The sequence below is a fragment of the Sciurus vulgaris genome, assembly GCF_902686455.1.
Source record: "Sciurus vulgaris genome assembly, chromosome: 2".
NCBI classification, from domain to species: domain Eukaryota; kingdom Metazoa; phylum Chordata; class Mammalia; order Rodentia; family Sciuridae; genus Sciurus; species Sciurus vulgaris.
The window spans coordinates 36536775-36553176 of NC_136462.1; the positions used below are offsets into that span (position 1 = coordinate 36536775).

At 34.3% G+C, this 16402-nt stretch overlaps 1 protein-coding gene across 1 annotated transcript in view; it reads right to left on the reverse strand.

Moving 5' to 3' along the window:
* Positions 1-16402, reverse strand: part of GPHN (gephyrin) — a 709158-nt gene that overhangs the window by 286206 nt on the left and 406550 nt on the right. The window contains 1 exon segment of the mRNA XM_079127200.1: positions 3226-3292. Within this exon segment, the coding sequence (XP_078983326.1) occupies positions 3226-3292 (67 nt within the window).

Genomic DNA, 16402 nt, shown 5'->3' on the forward strand with positions numbered 1-16402 from the left:
TCCAAGATTTCCACATCCATGATTCCAAGAGGAGAGGACAATGGATCTCTTTGTTTGGTACTTTATATTCTTCCCTATGCACTTTTCTCCTTAGCTGATTTAAATTTATATCCCTTCCTTATAAAAAATAACCATGAGTATAACAGCTCTCAGTGAGTTTTCAGAATCCTTATGAATTATTAAACTTGAGAGTGGCTTTAGAAATACCTTAAATTTTGCAATTGGTATCTAAAGTGAAGGTAGTCTTGTTTTTTTTTTTTTTTTTTTTTTTTTGGTACTGGGGATTGAACTCAGGGACACTTCCCACTGAGCAACATTCCCAGCCCTATATTGTATTTTATTTAGAGACAGGGTCTCACTGAGTTGGTTAGTGCCTCGCTTTTGCTGAGGCTGGCTTTGAACTCGAGATCCTCCTGCCTCAGCCTCCAGAGCCGCTGGGATTACAGGCGTGCGCCACTGCGCCCGGCTTGAAGGCAGTCTTTTGAAGTATTCCAACTTTGTAGTTGGCTGAAAAAGATAAAAGCAATTCAACTTGATGGTCTGAAATACGTTTTTCTTGCCTCTAAATCTGGTTTTTTGCTGACTCATGAGCAGTGTCCAGTGGGCTGGTCATATGGTCAGGCAGAAGGGCAATGAAAATTGATCTGTTAAAGAAATGCCTGCATGGGACACGATCCTAAGGAAATCATTCTGGGAACTTAAGGGGTGCATTAAGTGATGGATATATTAATGTTTGTCAGAAGAACTCCCTTGTAAGATTAGAAGTTAATTAGAAATGGAGAGTAGATGTAACGTGTAATTGCTTGATATAGCTACCTTTGCCCAGGAGATGAGTGAACACTGAGGGGCTACAGCATGTAAAGGTGGGCTGAATCTAGATATGTTTCTCTTGCATTCTCTAAGGCACAAATTGCCAACAGGAACCATTTTATTTGTCAACAAAAGAGAGTCTGCAGAAGGCTATGGGGCACAATCCAATGGGGGAAAGGCTCTGCATGTAATTGGCAAATCAGATGGATACAGGTGGCTGCTGGAGGATACAAATGGGTCATAATATTTTCATTCTCTGAGAAAGAGTTTGACAGAGAATAGAATGGGCAACTGAAATATTTGCTTTTTTTCAGTGAGAGGAGAAAAAGGTATTAGGGCTGGTATGCATGCTTTCATTAGTGTGTGATCACATTCAACATAGGTGGTAGGAAAGGAAGGTCCCAACTACAGAGACACTTTCACTTTTCTGGAAAATGGGTAAGGAAGGATGCTGGAATGTCTATACTTTTTCTTTATGAGTGTTCTTTTTATTTTTCTTCCACGTCACCTCAACTTTCTTTATTTCTACCTGATGCAGTGATTCCAGGATCAGTATACAACCGTAGTTGCCAGAAGAGGGGATGATTCTTAAGCAAGAAAACTGTAGCAATATCTTTAAATTTTTATGTAATAATTCTTAAGGGACTGATGTTATCATCTGACCAAATTAGGGTTGAAAGAATGCAGTTATATTGCCTACTAGGTTAAGGCACTCCACTATCTCTTTATCTTTGTAATCCTACCCTATATGGATAGGAATGGAGTGCATGGGAAGCACTTGCAAAACTAATATTACTGATGACAATCTGGACCACCACAGTGACTGAATCTTGTGTTCCTTTCAAAGATAGAAATGTTTGGTTAAAAATGGATACAAGGAAGAATGGAAGCTGAGGGTGAAGAAATGAATAAAGTTATGGAAAGAGGGAAATAAAACATTACACTGGTGTCTCAAAAGAGGCTTAGAAAAAAGATGATATTGTCTCTTAGCATAATTATATCAGACACTTGAAAGGATGATGCCATATGTTGCTGAGACCACTCCTTTTTTAGAACCTCACAAGCCTGAAAACCTGAGTGGCAACACCGTGGGAGACATTGTGGTCCTCTGATATGATGATAGATGAGCTAAGTGTTAATTTATGAGGAGGACTCTAGTATTATGTCAGTATCTTTTGACTCATTTTTTAAAAAAGGTTTATCTACTTCTATATTAAATGTAATATATGTTGTAATGCAATGTTGTAATAATGGCATTGTTAGTAATATTGCAGTACTAAAATAGATGGCCAAATGTATTGAGAAATTGAGTTAAAAGTCTCCTCAGGATATAATTTCAATGGAAAATGATAGGTCTAATGAAGAACTAATGGAAATTAGTTCAGCTAATTTCTATGTACCATATACAATTTTATGTACTATGTACAATTCTGCACAAATATAGTACAAAAACCATAGATCAAGGTGGAAAATGAGTAAACTACTACAAAAATATGAAAATGTATGTAATGCCTTTAGAGGATGGCTTAGCTGTTTCTCTAAATTTACCCATAGTTTACATTGCCTCCTTCAAATCTTAGGCATATTCACACTGATAATATTGTAGTATATCACATAAATGCTATAGAAAATATAGATGCCCAGACTCTCTTTGACCAACGTTAATTTTTTGCTATGTGAAATTCTTGGGCAAAACACCAGGGGTAACCTGTGTAGTGAAGAAGTAACATTACCTCAAGAGAGTTTGGCCTTTGCCTTCAGCTATTGAGAAGTGATCCTTAGGTCCTCAGAATGTCATGCCTAATAGGAGTGTCTTTGTTTGCCTGGGGCTTTGGCCACCTGACAATCCAATAATGTGATTTATGATGGGGTCTTAGGGTTACAAGGGTACTGGTTTTGCCTCAGGAAGGTAACAGAAAATAAAGATATTAGTCCAATCTCTGGGAAGGGCTAAAGACTAAAGGTCAGCCACATGGGTAGTATGTAATGAGCTAACAACAAGAACAACACCTCTGGATACCAAAAGTGCAGATGAATATCTCTGACTGGCAATATTTCATATGTATTGTCACACAATGATGCCAGGAAAATAATGCATTAATGACTACTGGAAGAGGACAATGAAAAGTCCACATTTGGCATTTTTTCCTTATATTCTGTCACATATACTTCTTCCCTTGGCTAATTTTAATTAGTATTTTTCCCTTATAATGAACTATATCTGTGAGTATAACAATGGTTCAGTGAGTTCTCTGAGTCTTTCTAGTGAATTTTTGAAAATGAAGGTGACTTTGGTAATCTTTGAACTCGCAGTTAGTGCCCGTCATGTGGAATGCTCCAACTTTTTGGTTCACGAACTCTCAATAGTTGGTTTAAAAGTCCTTACACTAAGCCATAAATGTCAAGGATGCTTACCTGAGATCCTTTCTTGCTACCTGGTAGGTTAATTATGAGAGTTTTCCCTCTGATTCCACATACAGGCCTGAAAGGAAAGAAAAAGTGGATGAATACTAAATTGCAATGAATGTTTGGTTTAAATATATTCAACAACAAAAGTCAATCAATTTTTCTTTACACATAAACAACTGTTTCAGGACTAAAATTATTATAGTAAGAGATTTTCCAGTTGCTACACAAATTGGGCATTCTGGTTTTTATAATAAAAATTAGTAAGGTGGATTGGAAAAAGACACTGAATGTGGAATCAGAATAAACACCCTACCTTGAAGCAATTTGACCATATTCAAATTAGCATTTTTCTCCAATGTAAGTTTTTTCATATCTCATACAGTTGTAAGATTTCAATAAGTCTATGCACAAAAATTGTCTAGTATAGTAATATTTATGTTCAAAAGTCTAACACATAAAGCACTGAAGAATTAAATGAGATTTAGATTTGTGTTCCTACTTCTTGAGAAGTCTAGAAGCTTTAAAGTAAAACAAGGTTTTTCATAAATGAATGGTATTAAGGAAAAGGCTGGAGAGCTCAGTTACTAACAGGCTCATTGATGGGTACAGATCATTGAGAGATTGTGATCAATTTCCAGTCTACATTTTAACCAACTGATTAGATAAAAAAGATAAAAAGGTGGAAAAGCCTGCAAGACTATTGCCAAGAGGTGAAGACCTGGATTTTTATATGGCAGTTAGAATCATGCTGTGTCACTAACTTCCTATGTTACTTTGATCTTGTAACATTATTTCATTTTCATCTTTTGAAAACAAAGAAATTACGCTCCTTTAAAAATTTTACAATTAAGATTTTTAGTCATGTAAAAGAAGAATTGTTCACATTTATTTAGAACTTTTATTATATCTGAAAATGACTACTGAATCGCCTTTAGCCTTCTTACTGGAATTCATGATTTCATTAAAAAATTAAAGGCTTTTTTTTTCTTTAATCCTAGTGATATTTCTTCAAAATCTGTTTTTGTTCTAACAGTCAAAATTGGATAAAGTACTTTAGTTAGGGTCAAAATGGCACTGGATAATTATCGTTCTTAATATGCTCCCATTTACTTAGGAATTTTGCCTATCTTTCTTAACCAAAGTGTTATATTGTAGCTTTGTTTATCATTTTGACAGCTAACTGATTATATCAGCAATGTGATTGGAATGCCAACCATTTCTTGCAACTTATTGGATAAATCTAAAATTTCAACTAAGAGCTTTACTATGCCCTGATAGAATACATTGTTAACTAATTCAGAAGGCTTATAGTATCTTGCCTCCTGAGAATTAAAAATATTTCCATAACAGGGCTGGGGAGGTAGCAGAGTGGTAGAGTGCTTGTCTAGAATGCTTGAGATCTGGGTTTGATCCCTAGTTCTGGAAAAAGAAAACACACACACACACACACACACACACACAACACACACAACATATACACTCATTCTCATAATAATTATGGCATGTTATACTCTCAACATTTCTGTGGAAGAAAAGTATCATTTTCTATAAAAATGAACAAATAATCTGAGGTGCAAAGATTTAGATCTATGGCCCTGCAATATTTGTAATTTTACATAGTAAGTTCATCCCACTTGTTTTTCTGTAGTTTCTTTTTCTAAGTATATGTCTATGACATTATTCTGACAATGATGTTCTTTCTATATGTATTTTTAATTTATCAGATATTATGGAAGTTGGCTTTTATTTTCCAAGAAAATCATAACTCCACACCACAATGTTAATGGTAAATGAAACTGCAGTTAATTCATTTTATTTCAGCTGTTTAATTGTCAAGCTCAGACTTATCATATTTCCAACAATACTTCAAGTTCTCTAGGATGGCACCTGAAGAGCAGTTCTAATGTAATCAATGGTTATAATATGACTACTATTTCTGTGTGATATATATATATATATATATATATATATGAGATATAATGGGAGGTTTTGCTGCATAGCAGGAGAGACTATTTGTTGTTCAATTTCTTTGGACTTTTATTTTGCCAAAAAATGAAATCAGTTGTTTTTTAATCTCTGTGTATTCCCTGATCTCCTTAAAGTGTTTACAAATTAATTATGAAAGGTACTTTTTCATGTTAGGAATGCTCAGAGTCATTGCAAGAAAAAAGTACCTTATCTTTAAATAACACTTCATGGTTAACAAAATATTTTTACATGACCTATCATATTTAATAATAAAAAATAAAAGTACTATAGTCAGCATATTCCAGTATTTACTAAGTAATACATGATAAATACAATCTTAGTCCTTAAGGAATCTATAAATGTAATACAGAACATTGAAATATATAAACAAATAGCTACAGACAAGATAGTAAGTGATGATAGAAACTGGAATAAAGTACCATGAGTTCAAAATAAAAGCAGTATATTTTTAGGTGATGACATGAGATAAGACTTTAGAGAAAAATGGGAATTTGAGTGACTTTATAAAGGAAAATACTCCAACAGGTAAGGAAGGGTAAGGGGAAGGGCAAGAAAAAGTAGCTTAATTATGTGTGGGTAAATAATACAAAAGTACAAAGGAAAAAAGCACCAAGTGCATTTTGAGTATCATGTCTTTCAATTGGCAAGAGTGTACTAAACTTTTGGAGGAGTAATGTGAAAGAGGAAGTACAAGAGGAAAAATGTTGCAGTCTGATAGATTAGTAATGTTTCAATGTGTTTTCTCTGAATGACCTTAATATATATAATTTGGGAACTTAGAAATGCAAAATCTCCCACACTGTCCCTACCTCTACCTCTCTGTTACTGATCTATGGGGCAAAAAGTTATGGGGTTAGGATCCAGTAGTGTGTGTATTAAATAGCTCTCTGATTCTGAACCATGTTAAAATTTGAAAACTACTGTGACAGACTGCTTGAGTTTTGATACTAGTTACTATCAGTATGAATGATGCTGGCTTAATTCCTGAGCTTCTCTACTTCTTAGTTTTTAAAACCTAAATTGTTGAAAGGAGTAACATGATTTTTGGAATATAATGTACTAAGTGACTAGTACATAATTGTCCTATCTTGTCTCAAAAAGTACATTGGGATTAGACAGTGGAAGACAAATTCATTGTAAGGAGCTAGAATGAATTCTTAAGGCACTGGGATCATTGATGGATTCTGCTTCGTATTATCAAGCACTGTTTCAGGAATACAGTTAAAGATGAACTGAAAGGGGGAAACAAATGACATAAAGGAAAGAAAATCTAATATTACAAAACATTAAAAACAAGTGGAATGATTTTTGTTTCATGTTCTCTGGGATAACTTGTTCAGCACCTTAAACAATGCCTTGTATTTCCCAGAGATATCCTACCTTCCTTTTCAACTGTTTTTTAACTTTTCCTTTCCTTCCTTTTAGACAGGGTGAGAGATGTGGAGGAACTTTTTCTTCAGTCAATAATATTACAGCAATTTGATTAGGATGACATGTAAATAATTTAACTGGTAACATTTAAGTGTTACTGGACATATACTTAAATGTCATTTTCATATTATTCTCACAATAGCCCTATGAGGTAGGTATTAGTATGATTCCCACTTTATAGATGAGGAAACAGTGTGAATTTGATCAAAATAAAAGTTAAATGTACAACTAGGAAAAGAACTCTTCTAAAATATGACATAATAATACTACTGCCTTGCAGAAAATCAACTCTCCTTGAAATCAATCTATCTCCCTCCCTCTTTTCTCCCTCTTTCTCTCTCCTTTTCTGCCTTTCTCCTTCCTTCCTTCCTTCCTTTTCTTTCTTTCTTTCATTTTCTTTTTTTAAAATTTATTTATTTTAATTAAAAATCATAAATTTACATAGGGCAATATTGTTTGATTCATTCTGTTATTTTTTTCCCTTCCTCCCCACCCCTCTCACCCCTCTATTCCCTCTATACAGTCCTTCCTTCCTCCATTCTTACCACCCTCCTTATCCCTAACCCTAAACCTAACCCTAACGCTAACCCCTTCTACCCCCCCCTTATATGTCCTCATCCGCTTATCAGTGAGATCATTCGTCCTTTAGTTTTTTGAGATTGGCTTATCTCACTTAGCATGATATCCTCCAATTTCATCCATTTGCCTGCAAATGCCATAATTTTATCATTCTTCATGGTGGAGTAATATTCCATTGTATATATATGCCACAGTTTCTTTATCCATTCATCAACTGAAGGGCATCTAGGTTGGTTCCACAATCTGGCTATAGTGAATTGAGCAGCTATGAACATTGATGTGTCTGTATCTCTGTAGTATGCTGATTTTAAGTCCTTTGGGTATAGGCCAAGGAGTGGGATAGCTGGGTCAAATGGTGGTTCCATTCCAAGCTTTCTGAGGAATCTCCATACTGCTTTCCAGAGTGGCTGCACTAATTTGCAACCCTACCAGCAATGTACGAGTGCACCTTTTTCCCCACATCCTCGTCAACACCTATTGTTGCTTGTATTTTTGATAATCGCCATTCTAATTGGGGTGAGATGAAATCTTAGGGTAGTCTTGATTTGCATTTCTCTTATTACTAGAGACGTTGAACATTTTTTCATATACCTGTTGATTGCTTGTACATCTTCTTCTGTGAAGTGTCAGTTCATTTCCTTAGCCCATTTGTTGATTGGATTATTTGTATTCTTGGTGTAGAGTTTTTTGAGTTCTTTATAGATTCTGGAAATTAGCGCTCTATCTGAAGTATGAGTGGCAAAGATATTCTCCCACTCTGTAGGCTCTCTCTTCACATTACTGATAGTTTCCTTTGCTGAAAGAAAGCTTTGTAGTTTGAATCTATCCCAGTGGTTGATTCTAGTTTTTTTTTTTCTTGTGCTATGGGAGTCCTGTTAAGGAAGTCTGATCCCAAGCCAACAAGTTGAAGGTTTGGACCTACTTTTTCTTCTATAAGATGCAGGGTCTCTGGTCTGATTCCGAGGTCCTTGATCCATTTTGAGTTGAGTTTTGTGCAAGGTGAGAGATAGGGATTTAGTTTCATTCTGTTGCATATGGATTTCCAGTTTTCCCAGCACCATTTGTTGAAGAGGCTATCTTTTCTCCATTGCATATTTTTGGAACCTTTGTCTAGTATGAGAAAATTGTATTTATTTGGGTTTGTGTCCATATCCTCTATTCTGTACCACTGATCTACCTGTCTATTTTGGTACCAATACCATGCCGTTTTTGTTACTATTGCTTTGTAGTAGAGTTGAAGATCTGGTATTGCGATACCCGCTGCTTCGCTCTATCTACTGAGGATTGCTTTAGCTATTCTGGGTTTCTTACTCTTCCAGATGAATTTCATAATTGCTTGCTCTATTTCTGTAAGGTACACCATTGGGATTTTAATTGGAATTGCATTGAATCTGTATAGCACTTTTGGTAGTATGGCCATTTTGACAATATTAATTCTGCCTATCCAAGAACATGGGAGATCTTTCCATCTTCTAAGGTTTTCTTTAATTTCTTTCTTTAGTGTTCTGTAGTTCTCATTGTAGAGGTCTTTCACCTCTTTTGTGAGATTGATTCCCAAGTATTTTATTTTTTTCGATGCTATTGTGAATGGGGTAGTTTTCCTAATTTCTCTTTCTGAAGATTCATCACTTATGTATAAAAATGCATTGGATTTATGAGCATTGATCTTGTAAATAGCTCCTTTTGGAGAGCGCTCGCCTAGCATGCGCAAGGACCGTGGTTCAAATCCCCGGCCGCTCAAATGAGAAGGGAAAAAAAAAAAAAAAAACCCACAAAACTCTTTCATTTTCTTTCTCTTTCCTTCTCTCTCTCTCTTTCTTTTCTTTTTCTTTCCTTCAAAAATTAGCATTAAATTTCACTCCCTCAGGTAAACTGAATTAAAAATAAAAAAGATTTGAATTGTAATTTCCTTTTTCTAAACTCTAGACTAATTATACCCAGAAATAATCCAGTATATGACTTCAGATGCAACCAGAGCTGGATAAATAATTAGGTTTTTAAACCCAAAAATTTGGGCTTAAATTTTCAGTGAAATGTTCAGAAAAAGAGAAATAAAACTACCCACTAACTCCGATCTCAAAAACATCATTCCTCATGTGCATTATCTTCCAATTTTTTCACATGTAAATGTAAATAACCATCATCTTGGATAGAGATATTATTTGCCTTTTAGTTCTAGTTTTTAGGTTTTTTTTTTTTCCTATTTCATATTTTTCTGATGAAGATTAAAAGTGATATGTTTGTCAGAATTGTAGTTAGGATAGCAAACATCTTACTCAATGAAAGGTTGAAGCATATTTGCCAAAATTTATACTTATAAACTTCAGATATTAAAAAGGAAAAAGAAGATATAGATTTTTCTTTTTTTACATATCTTCATTTACTATTTATTTCTTTCATTTTTTAAGATACAGATTTCTATGTGTCTCCTTTGACAGGGGTTTCAGCTTCTTTAAACATCAAATTATAGGAGGTATGAACACCTAATATATTCAATATTCAATGTTCATGTAAAAGAAGTTTTTAAAAGCAAAATAAAGAATATATTAAAATCAGGTCAACTAGGCTAGTGCAGAAGCCTGAGTAATAGTTTTAATTGTCAGTAATTTTATTATAAATTGATCTAGTTCACTCAACAAATAGTTATTGAGTACTTGCCATGGGGGTAGGGTAGTGTTAGGAAATGGGGCTGTAAGAATAAAATAGTATTGCCCTAGGGGAATTTACAAATTTACAGAAAAATATCAATAAGTGTTAACATAGTTAAATAAATACTACAGCCATATTATGCAAAAATACTATGGGAAAAATAGGAAAGGCATTTCAGCTATAGGTGAGGGAGGGCTGGGGTGCTTAGAGAAACTTCTTAGAAGAAAGCAAAATATAAGCTAAACCTTATAGGTGTTACAGAGATAGAAAATAAGAAGTATACTATCAGGTGGGGAAAATGGCATGTACCAAACATCCAGAAGCTAGCAAGAGAACCTTCTGTGTGTGGTAACAATAAATATGGGTGGGAGATACTGTTAAAGTAAACAAAGGCAAATTAAATAGAATGTGGAAAGTAATCTTAAATAATTCAGTTTTTATCCATAAACTTTATCCACAGAGGAACATGAAGTTCCACTAAAGAGTTCTGATCAGAGGAATAACATACTATTTATATTTCCAAAAGATATTTCAGGTTGCAATACGGAAAACTGGCTGGACAGTGCAAGTCAGGAAACTAGGAGATCGGTAAAGAGAATGTCGAAATAATATAAGAGGTGAATTAGGTTGGTTACAAAGGCAATGAATGAAATAAAGTAGGCAGGTTATAGCTAAGTGTATTCTGATGTACAGAATATAATTCTGTTAGGTATCTTTTTTTTCAAAAATATTTTTGTAAATTTTAATACATAAAGAATATTATTTTAAAAATAAAATATTTTGATGAAACTAGTCCTGATCTAGATTTGTAGTAGAAGTTTGATATTCTGTGATATACTTGATTATAACAGGCCTGGATATAAGAATATAAAAAAGCATTACTTTCCTCAAAAAAGAAAAATTTAAATATTAAATACACAAAAATTATAATGTGTAAAATATACATAATAACAATAAAACCCCACTGACATGCTTACCATCTAGGTGAAGAAACAGACTATTACTGAAATCTCCAAACACTATGTGCCTTGCTTAGATCTCAAGTCCCTTCTTCCCCAGATAACTATTATCCTGAGTTTTAAAATTATCTTCTTATTTTTAGCAGAATTATTGATATAATTCCCATACAATTAATGGATTTAAACTGTACCATTCAATGGCATTTAAAGTATATACAGACTTGAGCAACCATCTCCACAATCAATTTTCAAACATTTTCATTACTCCTCTCAAAAATGCCATACCCATGTTTTCTCCCAACCCTCAGCCCTAGACAACCACTAATTTACATTCTTGTCTTTACAGATTTGCATATTCTGAACATTTAACAAAAATGGAATTAAATATGACCTTTTGTGACTGGCTTATTTTACTAAGCATGATGTTTTCAAGGTTCATCCATGTGGAATGCACATTAGTCATTTGCTAACTTAAAAAAAAAAAAAACAACAAAAAAAGAACAAAACTTCCTTTTCTTGGAGACAAGGTCTTTTTTATGTTGCCCAGGTTGGTCTTGAATGTTTGAGCTCAAGCAACTCTGCCCTGGCTTCCAGTAGCCAGGACTACATTACAGGCATGCACCATTACAACTGGCACTTAAAAATACTTTTGCACATGTTTATCTAAATATATCATTCAGTTTATCATGTTTTAAAAATTTATACAAAAGAAATCATACAGTATGTGTTATACAACATAGCTTGCTCACTCAACATTGTGTTTGAGATTCCTCCTTACTGATGTGTGCATAGCTATGGAACATTTTCAGTGCTGTGTACCATTCCATTGTTGACTGTATTTCATTTCATTTATTCATTTATCTTGATGGACATTTTTTGTTTTCATCTGTTGCTACTATAACAATGTAGCTATTAACATCACATTTCACCTGAGGCTTTCATTATGGTAGTATTCTTCAAATTATAGGTCAAAACCAATTAATAAGATGGTGTTATGATTTGTATGTGTTCCCCCCAAAAGCACGTTAGAAACTTAATTCCTAATGCAACAATGTTGGGAAGGGGGAGCTAAATGAGTGTTCCATTCTCATGAATGGATTATTGATGATTATTATGAGCTCAACCTGTGGTCTCTGTCAGGCATGCTCTTTCACCCTTCCACCATCTGCTATGGAATAACATAGTAAGAATGTACCAATTTGATTAAGGCCCCTTGACATTGGACTTACCAGCTTCTACAATTGTAATAAATAAACTACTATACTGTATAAACTACTCACCCTCAGATATTGTTATGGCAGCACAAAATGAATTTAAGACAGGCAGTAAAAAAAAAAAAAAAACCAGAAAGTATCAGAAAGCCTTTCTTGAACTTAGGATAAGTATTGTTTCATAAATTTGTGAGCTTTTTATATATGCATGTGGTGTATATGTTTTAAAACATACACACACACCCATGCACACACACACGTACCCACAAACACATAGACACCATATGTGTGGGTACTAGACTAAAATACATATATATGTGTGGGTACATATACATACATATGTGTGGGTACTAGACTAAAATGTGAAATATATTTCTACTATGGTCAAAAGTTTGAAAGCAACTGTTCTAGAGTATCTAGCTAGAAGTAAAACTTATGCATCATGGGAATACGCAGATGTGCAGCTTTAATACATAAAAGCAAATAGTTTTCCATAATGTTTACCAATTTACATACTTATCAGCACCAATGCTATCTGTTCTTGATGATGCTTGAGTTGCTTTTTTAAAAATGCATTTTGGAGTCTTGTTAAGGAAGTTGGTTCCTATGCTGACATTGAAGTGTTGGGCCTACATTTTATTCTAGCTTTTACAGGGTGTACAGCTTCTGGTCTAATTCCTAGTCCTTTGATCCACTTTGAGTTGACTTTTGTGCAGGGGCCAAATTTCATTCTTCTACATATGGATTCCTACTTTTCTCAGTACCATTTGGAAAAAGGCTTTCTTTTCTCCAATGTATGTTTTTGGCAGCTTTTTCTAGTATGAGATAACTGTATGTAGGTTTGTCTCTGGGTCTTCTATTCTATTCTATTGATCTTCATGTCTGTTTTGGTGCCAACATCATGTTATTTTTGTTACTATAGCTCTGTCATATAATGTGAGGAAAATAAGTGGGGGTGGGGGAGATTTTAAAAAAAAAGGAAAGGGATAAAGGGGAAAAAATGGAGAGGGAATTTCATCAAAATCGAGGAAAGACCATTAGAGTAGACAAAGGGGTTGAGGTGGAGGAAGAATGGATGGAAAAAGGAAAGAACAATGGACTGAATTTGAACAAACTTCCATATGTGCATGTGTGGATATGACACAGTCCTGGTTTCAGGTATATCACAGGACACTAATAAGAAAAACAAAGAATGTAACTGTAAATGGATTAAAGAAGGATCAGTGAAATGGAGGGAAGAGAGTGGCAGTGAGGTAGGTGGGAGGGTGGAGAAGTCCTAGGGACTGAATTGTAGTGGGTTGTTCCATGGCTTTGCAATATGTCAGGGTACATGCCAGTGCTGTATATAACTAAAAAGAATAAATTTTTAAAAAGAAAGGGAAAAAATACCTTTTGGCAGAACAGATGTTAGATAAGGAACAAAGCAACAATAATGAGTATAGTCTATGTAGAATCCAGAAGAATATTTACTGTAAAATTCTTTCAATTTGTTATAAGCTTAAAATTTTTCAAAACAAAAGACTGGGGTAAAGCTGCCTCTTTATCTGTAAATTTAAAATTATACTTAAATATTGTTCACTTATATGTATGGCTTTATTATTTTATTCTATAGTTAGTATATCTCCATCTGTTTGTTCAGGATAGCAGAGATAACTTTAAGAGGGGAAAAGTTTGAGGGGGTCCTTTTGTATAGCACCTAATATAATATCAGGATTATTTAGGCATTTAATAAGTCCTTTTTTGTGAAACAAAGAAAGCTTAGAAAATGGGTTCAAGTTAAAATGATTATATCATAAAATAAGAAACATGTAATAACCTTGCAATTAATGCCCTTAAAAATACATTTTGGATAATAGGACTGCAGTTGATATATCTTGATCTTATATCAAATAAACTTGAACTCTTCTTTTAGTACTAAAAGACTACCAACTTTAAAGCAGTACTAAGAGGAAAATTCATTGCATGGAGTGCATTCCAGAAAAGAATGAAAAGTCAACAACTAAATGACCTAACATTACAGCTCAAAGCCCTAGAAAAAGAAGAACAGAATAACAGCAAAAGTAGTAGAAGACAGGAAATAATTAAAATCAGAGCTGAAATCAATGAAATTGAAACAAAAGAAACAACTCAAAATATTGACAAAACAAAAAGTTGGTTCTTTGAGAAAGTAAACAAAATAGACAACCCCTTAGCCACACTAACAAAGAGAAGGAGAGAGAAAACTCAAATTACTAAAATTCGTGATGAAAAAGGAAATATCATGACAGATACCACTGAGATACATAACATAATTAGAAGCTACTTTGAAAATCTGTATTCCAACAAAATAGAAACTACCAAAGTCATTGACAAATTTCTAGAGACATATGCTCCTCCCAAACTGAACCAGGAGGACATACACAATTTAAACAGATCAATATCAAGCAATGAAATAGAAGAAGCCATTAAAAACCTACCATCCAAGAAAAGCCCAGGACCAGACGGATTCCCAGCCGAGTTCTACAAGACCTTCAAAGAAGATCTCATTCCAATACTTCTCAAAGTATTCCAGGAAATAGAAAAGGAGAGTACCCTACCAAACTCATTCTATGAAGCTAATATCACCCTCATACCCAAACCAGGAAAACACATATCAAGGAAAGAAAATTTTAGACCAATATCCTTGATGAATATAGATGCAAAGATCATCAACGAAATATTGGCAAACCATATCCAAAAGCATATTAAGAAAATTGTGCACCACGATCAAGTGGGGCTCATCCCTGGAATGCAAGGATGGTTTAACATCCGTAAATCAATAAACGTAACCCATCATGTCAATAGACTTAAGGATAAGAATCATATGGTTATATCAATTGACGCAGAAAAAGCGTTAGACAAAATACAACACCCCTTCATGCTCAAAACACTAGAAAAAATAGGGATAGCAGGAACAAAACTGAACATTGTAAAGGGTATTTATGCTAAGCCCATGGCCAACATCATTTTTGATGGAGAAAAACTGAAACCATTCCCTTTAAAAATGGAAACAAGACAGGGATGTCCTCTTTCTCCACTTCTATTCAACATTGTCCTCCAAACTCTAGCCAAAGCAATTAGGCAGACTAAAGAAATTAAAGGGATACAAATAGGAAAAGAGGAACTTAAGCTGTCACTGTTTGCTGATGACATGATTCTACATTTAGAGGATCCGAAAAACTCCTCCAGAAAACTTACAGACCTCATCAATGAATTCAGCAAAATAGCAGGCTATAAAATCAACACGCATAAATCTAAAGCATTTTTATACACAAGTGATGAAACAACTGAAAGGGAAATGAGGAAAACAACTCTATTTGCAATACCCTCAAAAAAAATAAAATACTTGGGAATCAATCTAACCAAAGAGGTAAAAGATCTCTACAATGAAAACTACAAAACATTGAAGAAAGAAATTGAGGAAGACCTTAGAAGATGGAAAGATCTTCCATGTTCTTGGACAGGCAGAATTAATATTGTCAAAATGGCCATACTACCAAAAGTGCTATACAGATTCAATGCAATTCCAATTAAAATCCCAATGATGTACCTTACAGAAATAGAGCAAGCAATCATGAAATTCATCTGGAAGAATAAGAAACCCAGAATAGCTAAAACAATCCTTAGCAGGAAGAATGAAGTAGGGGGTATTGCAATACCAGAACTTCAACTATACTACAAAGCAATAGTAACAAAAACAGCATGGTATTGGTACCAAAATAGAGAGGTAGATCAATGGTACAGAATAGAGGACATGGACACAAACCCAAATAAATACAATTTTCTCATACTAGACAAAGGTGCCAAAAATATGCAATGGAGAAAAGATAGCCTCTTCGACAAATGGTGCTGGGAAAACTGGAAATCCATATGCAGCACAATGAAACTAAACCCCTATCTCTCACCCTGCACAAAAATCAACTCACGATGGATCAAGGACCTCAAAATCAGAACAGAGAACTTGCATCTTATAGAAGAAAAAGTAGGTCCAAATCTTCACCTTATTGCTTAGGATCAGACTTCCTTAATAGGACTCCCATATCACAAGAAATAAAAACTAGAATCAACCACTGGGATAGATTCAAACTAAATAGCTTTCTCTCAGCAAAGGAAACTATCAGTAATGTGAACAGACAGCCTACAGAGTGGTAGAATATCTTTGCCACTCATAATTCAGATAGAGCATTAATTTCCAGAATATGTAAAGAACTAAAAAAACTCTACGTGAAGAATGCAAATAACCCAATCAACAAACGGGCTAAGGATATAAACAGACGCTTCACAGAAGAAGATCTATAAGCAGTCAACAAACATATGGAAAAAGTGTTCACCATCTTTAGTAATAAG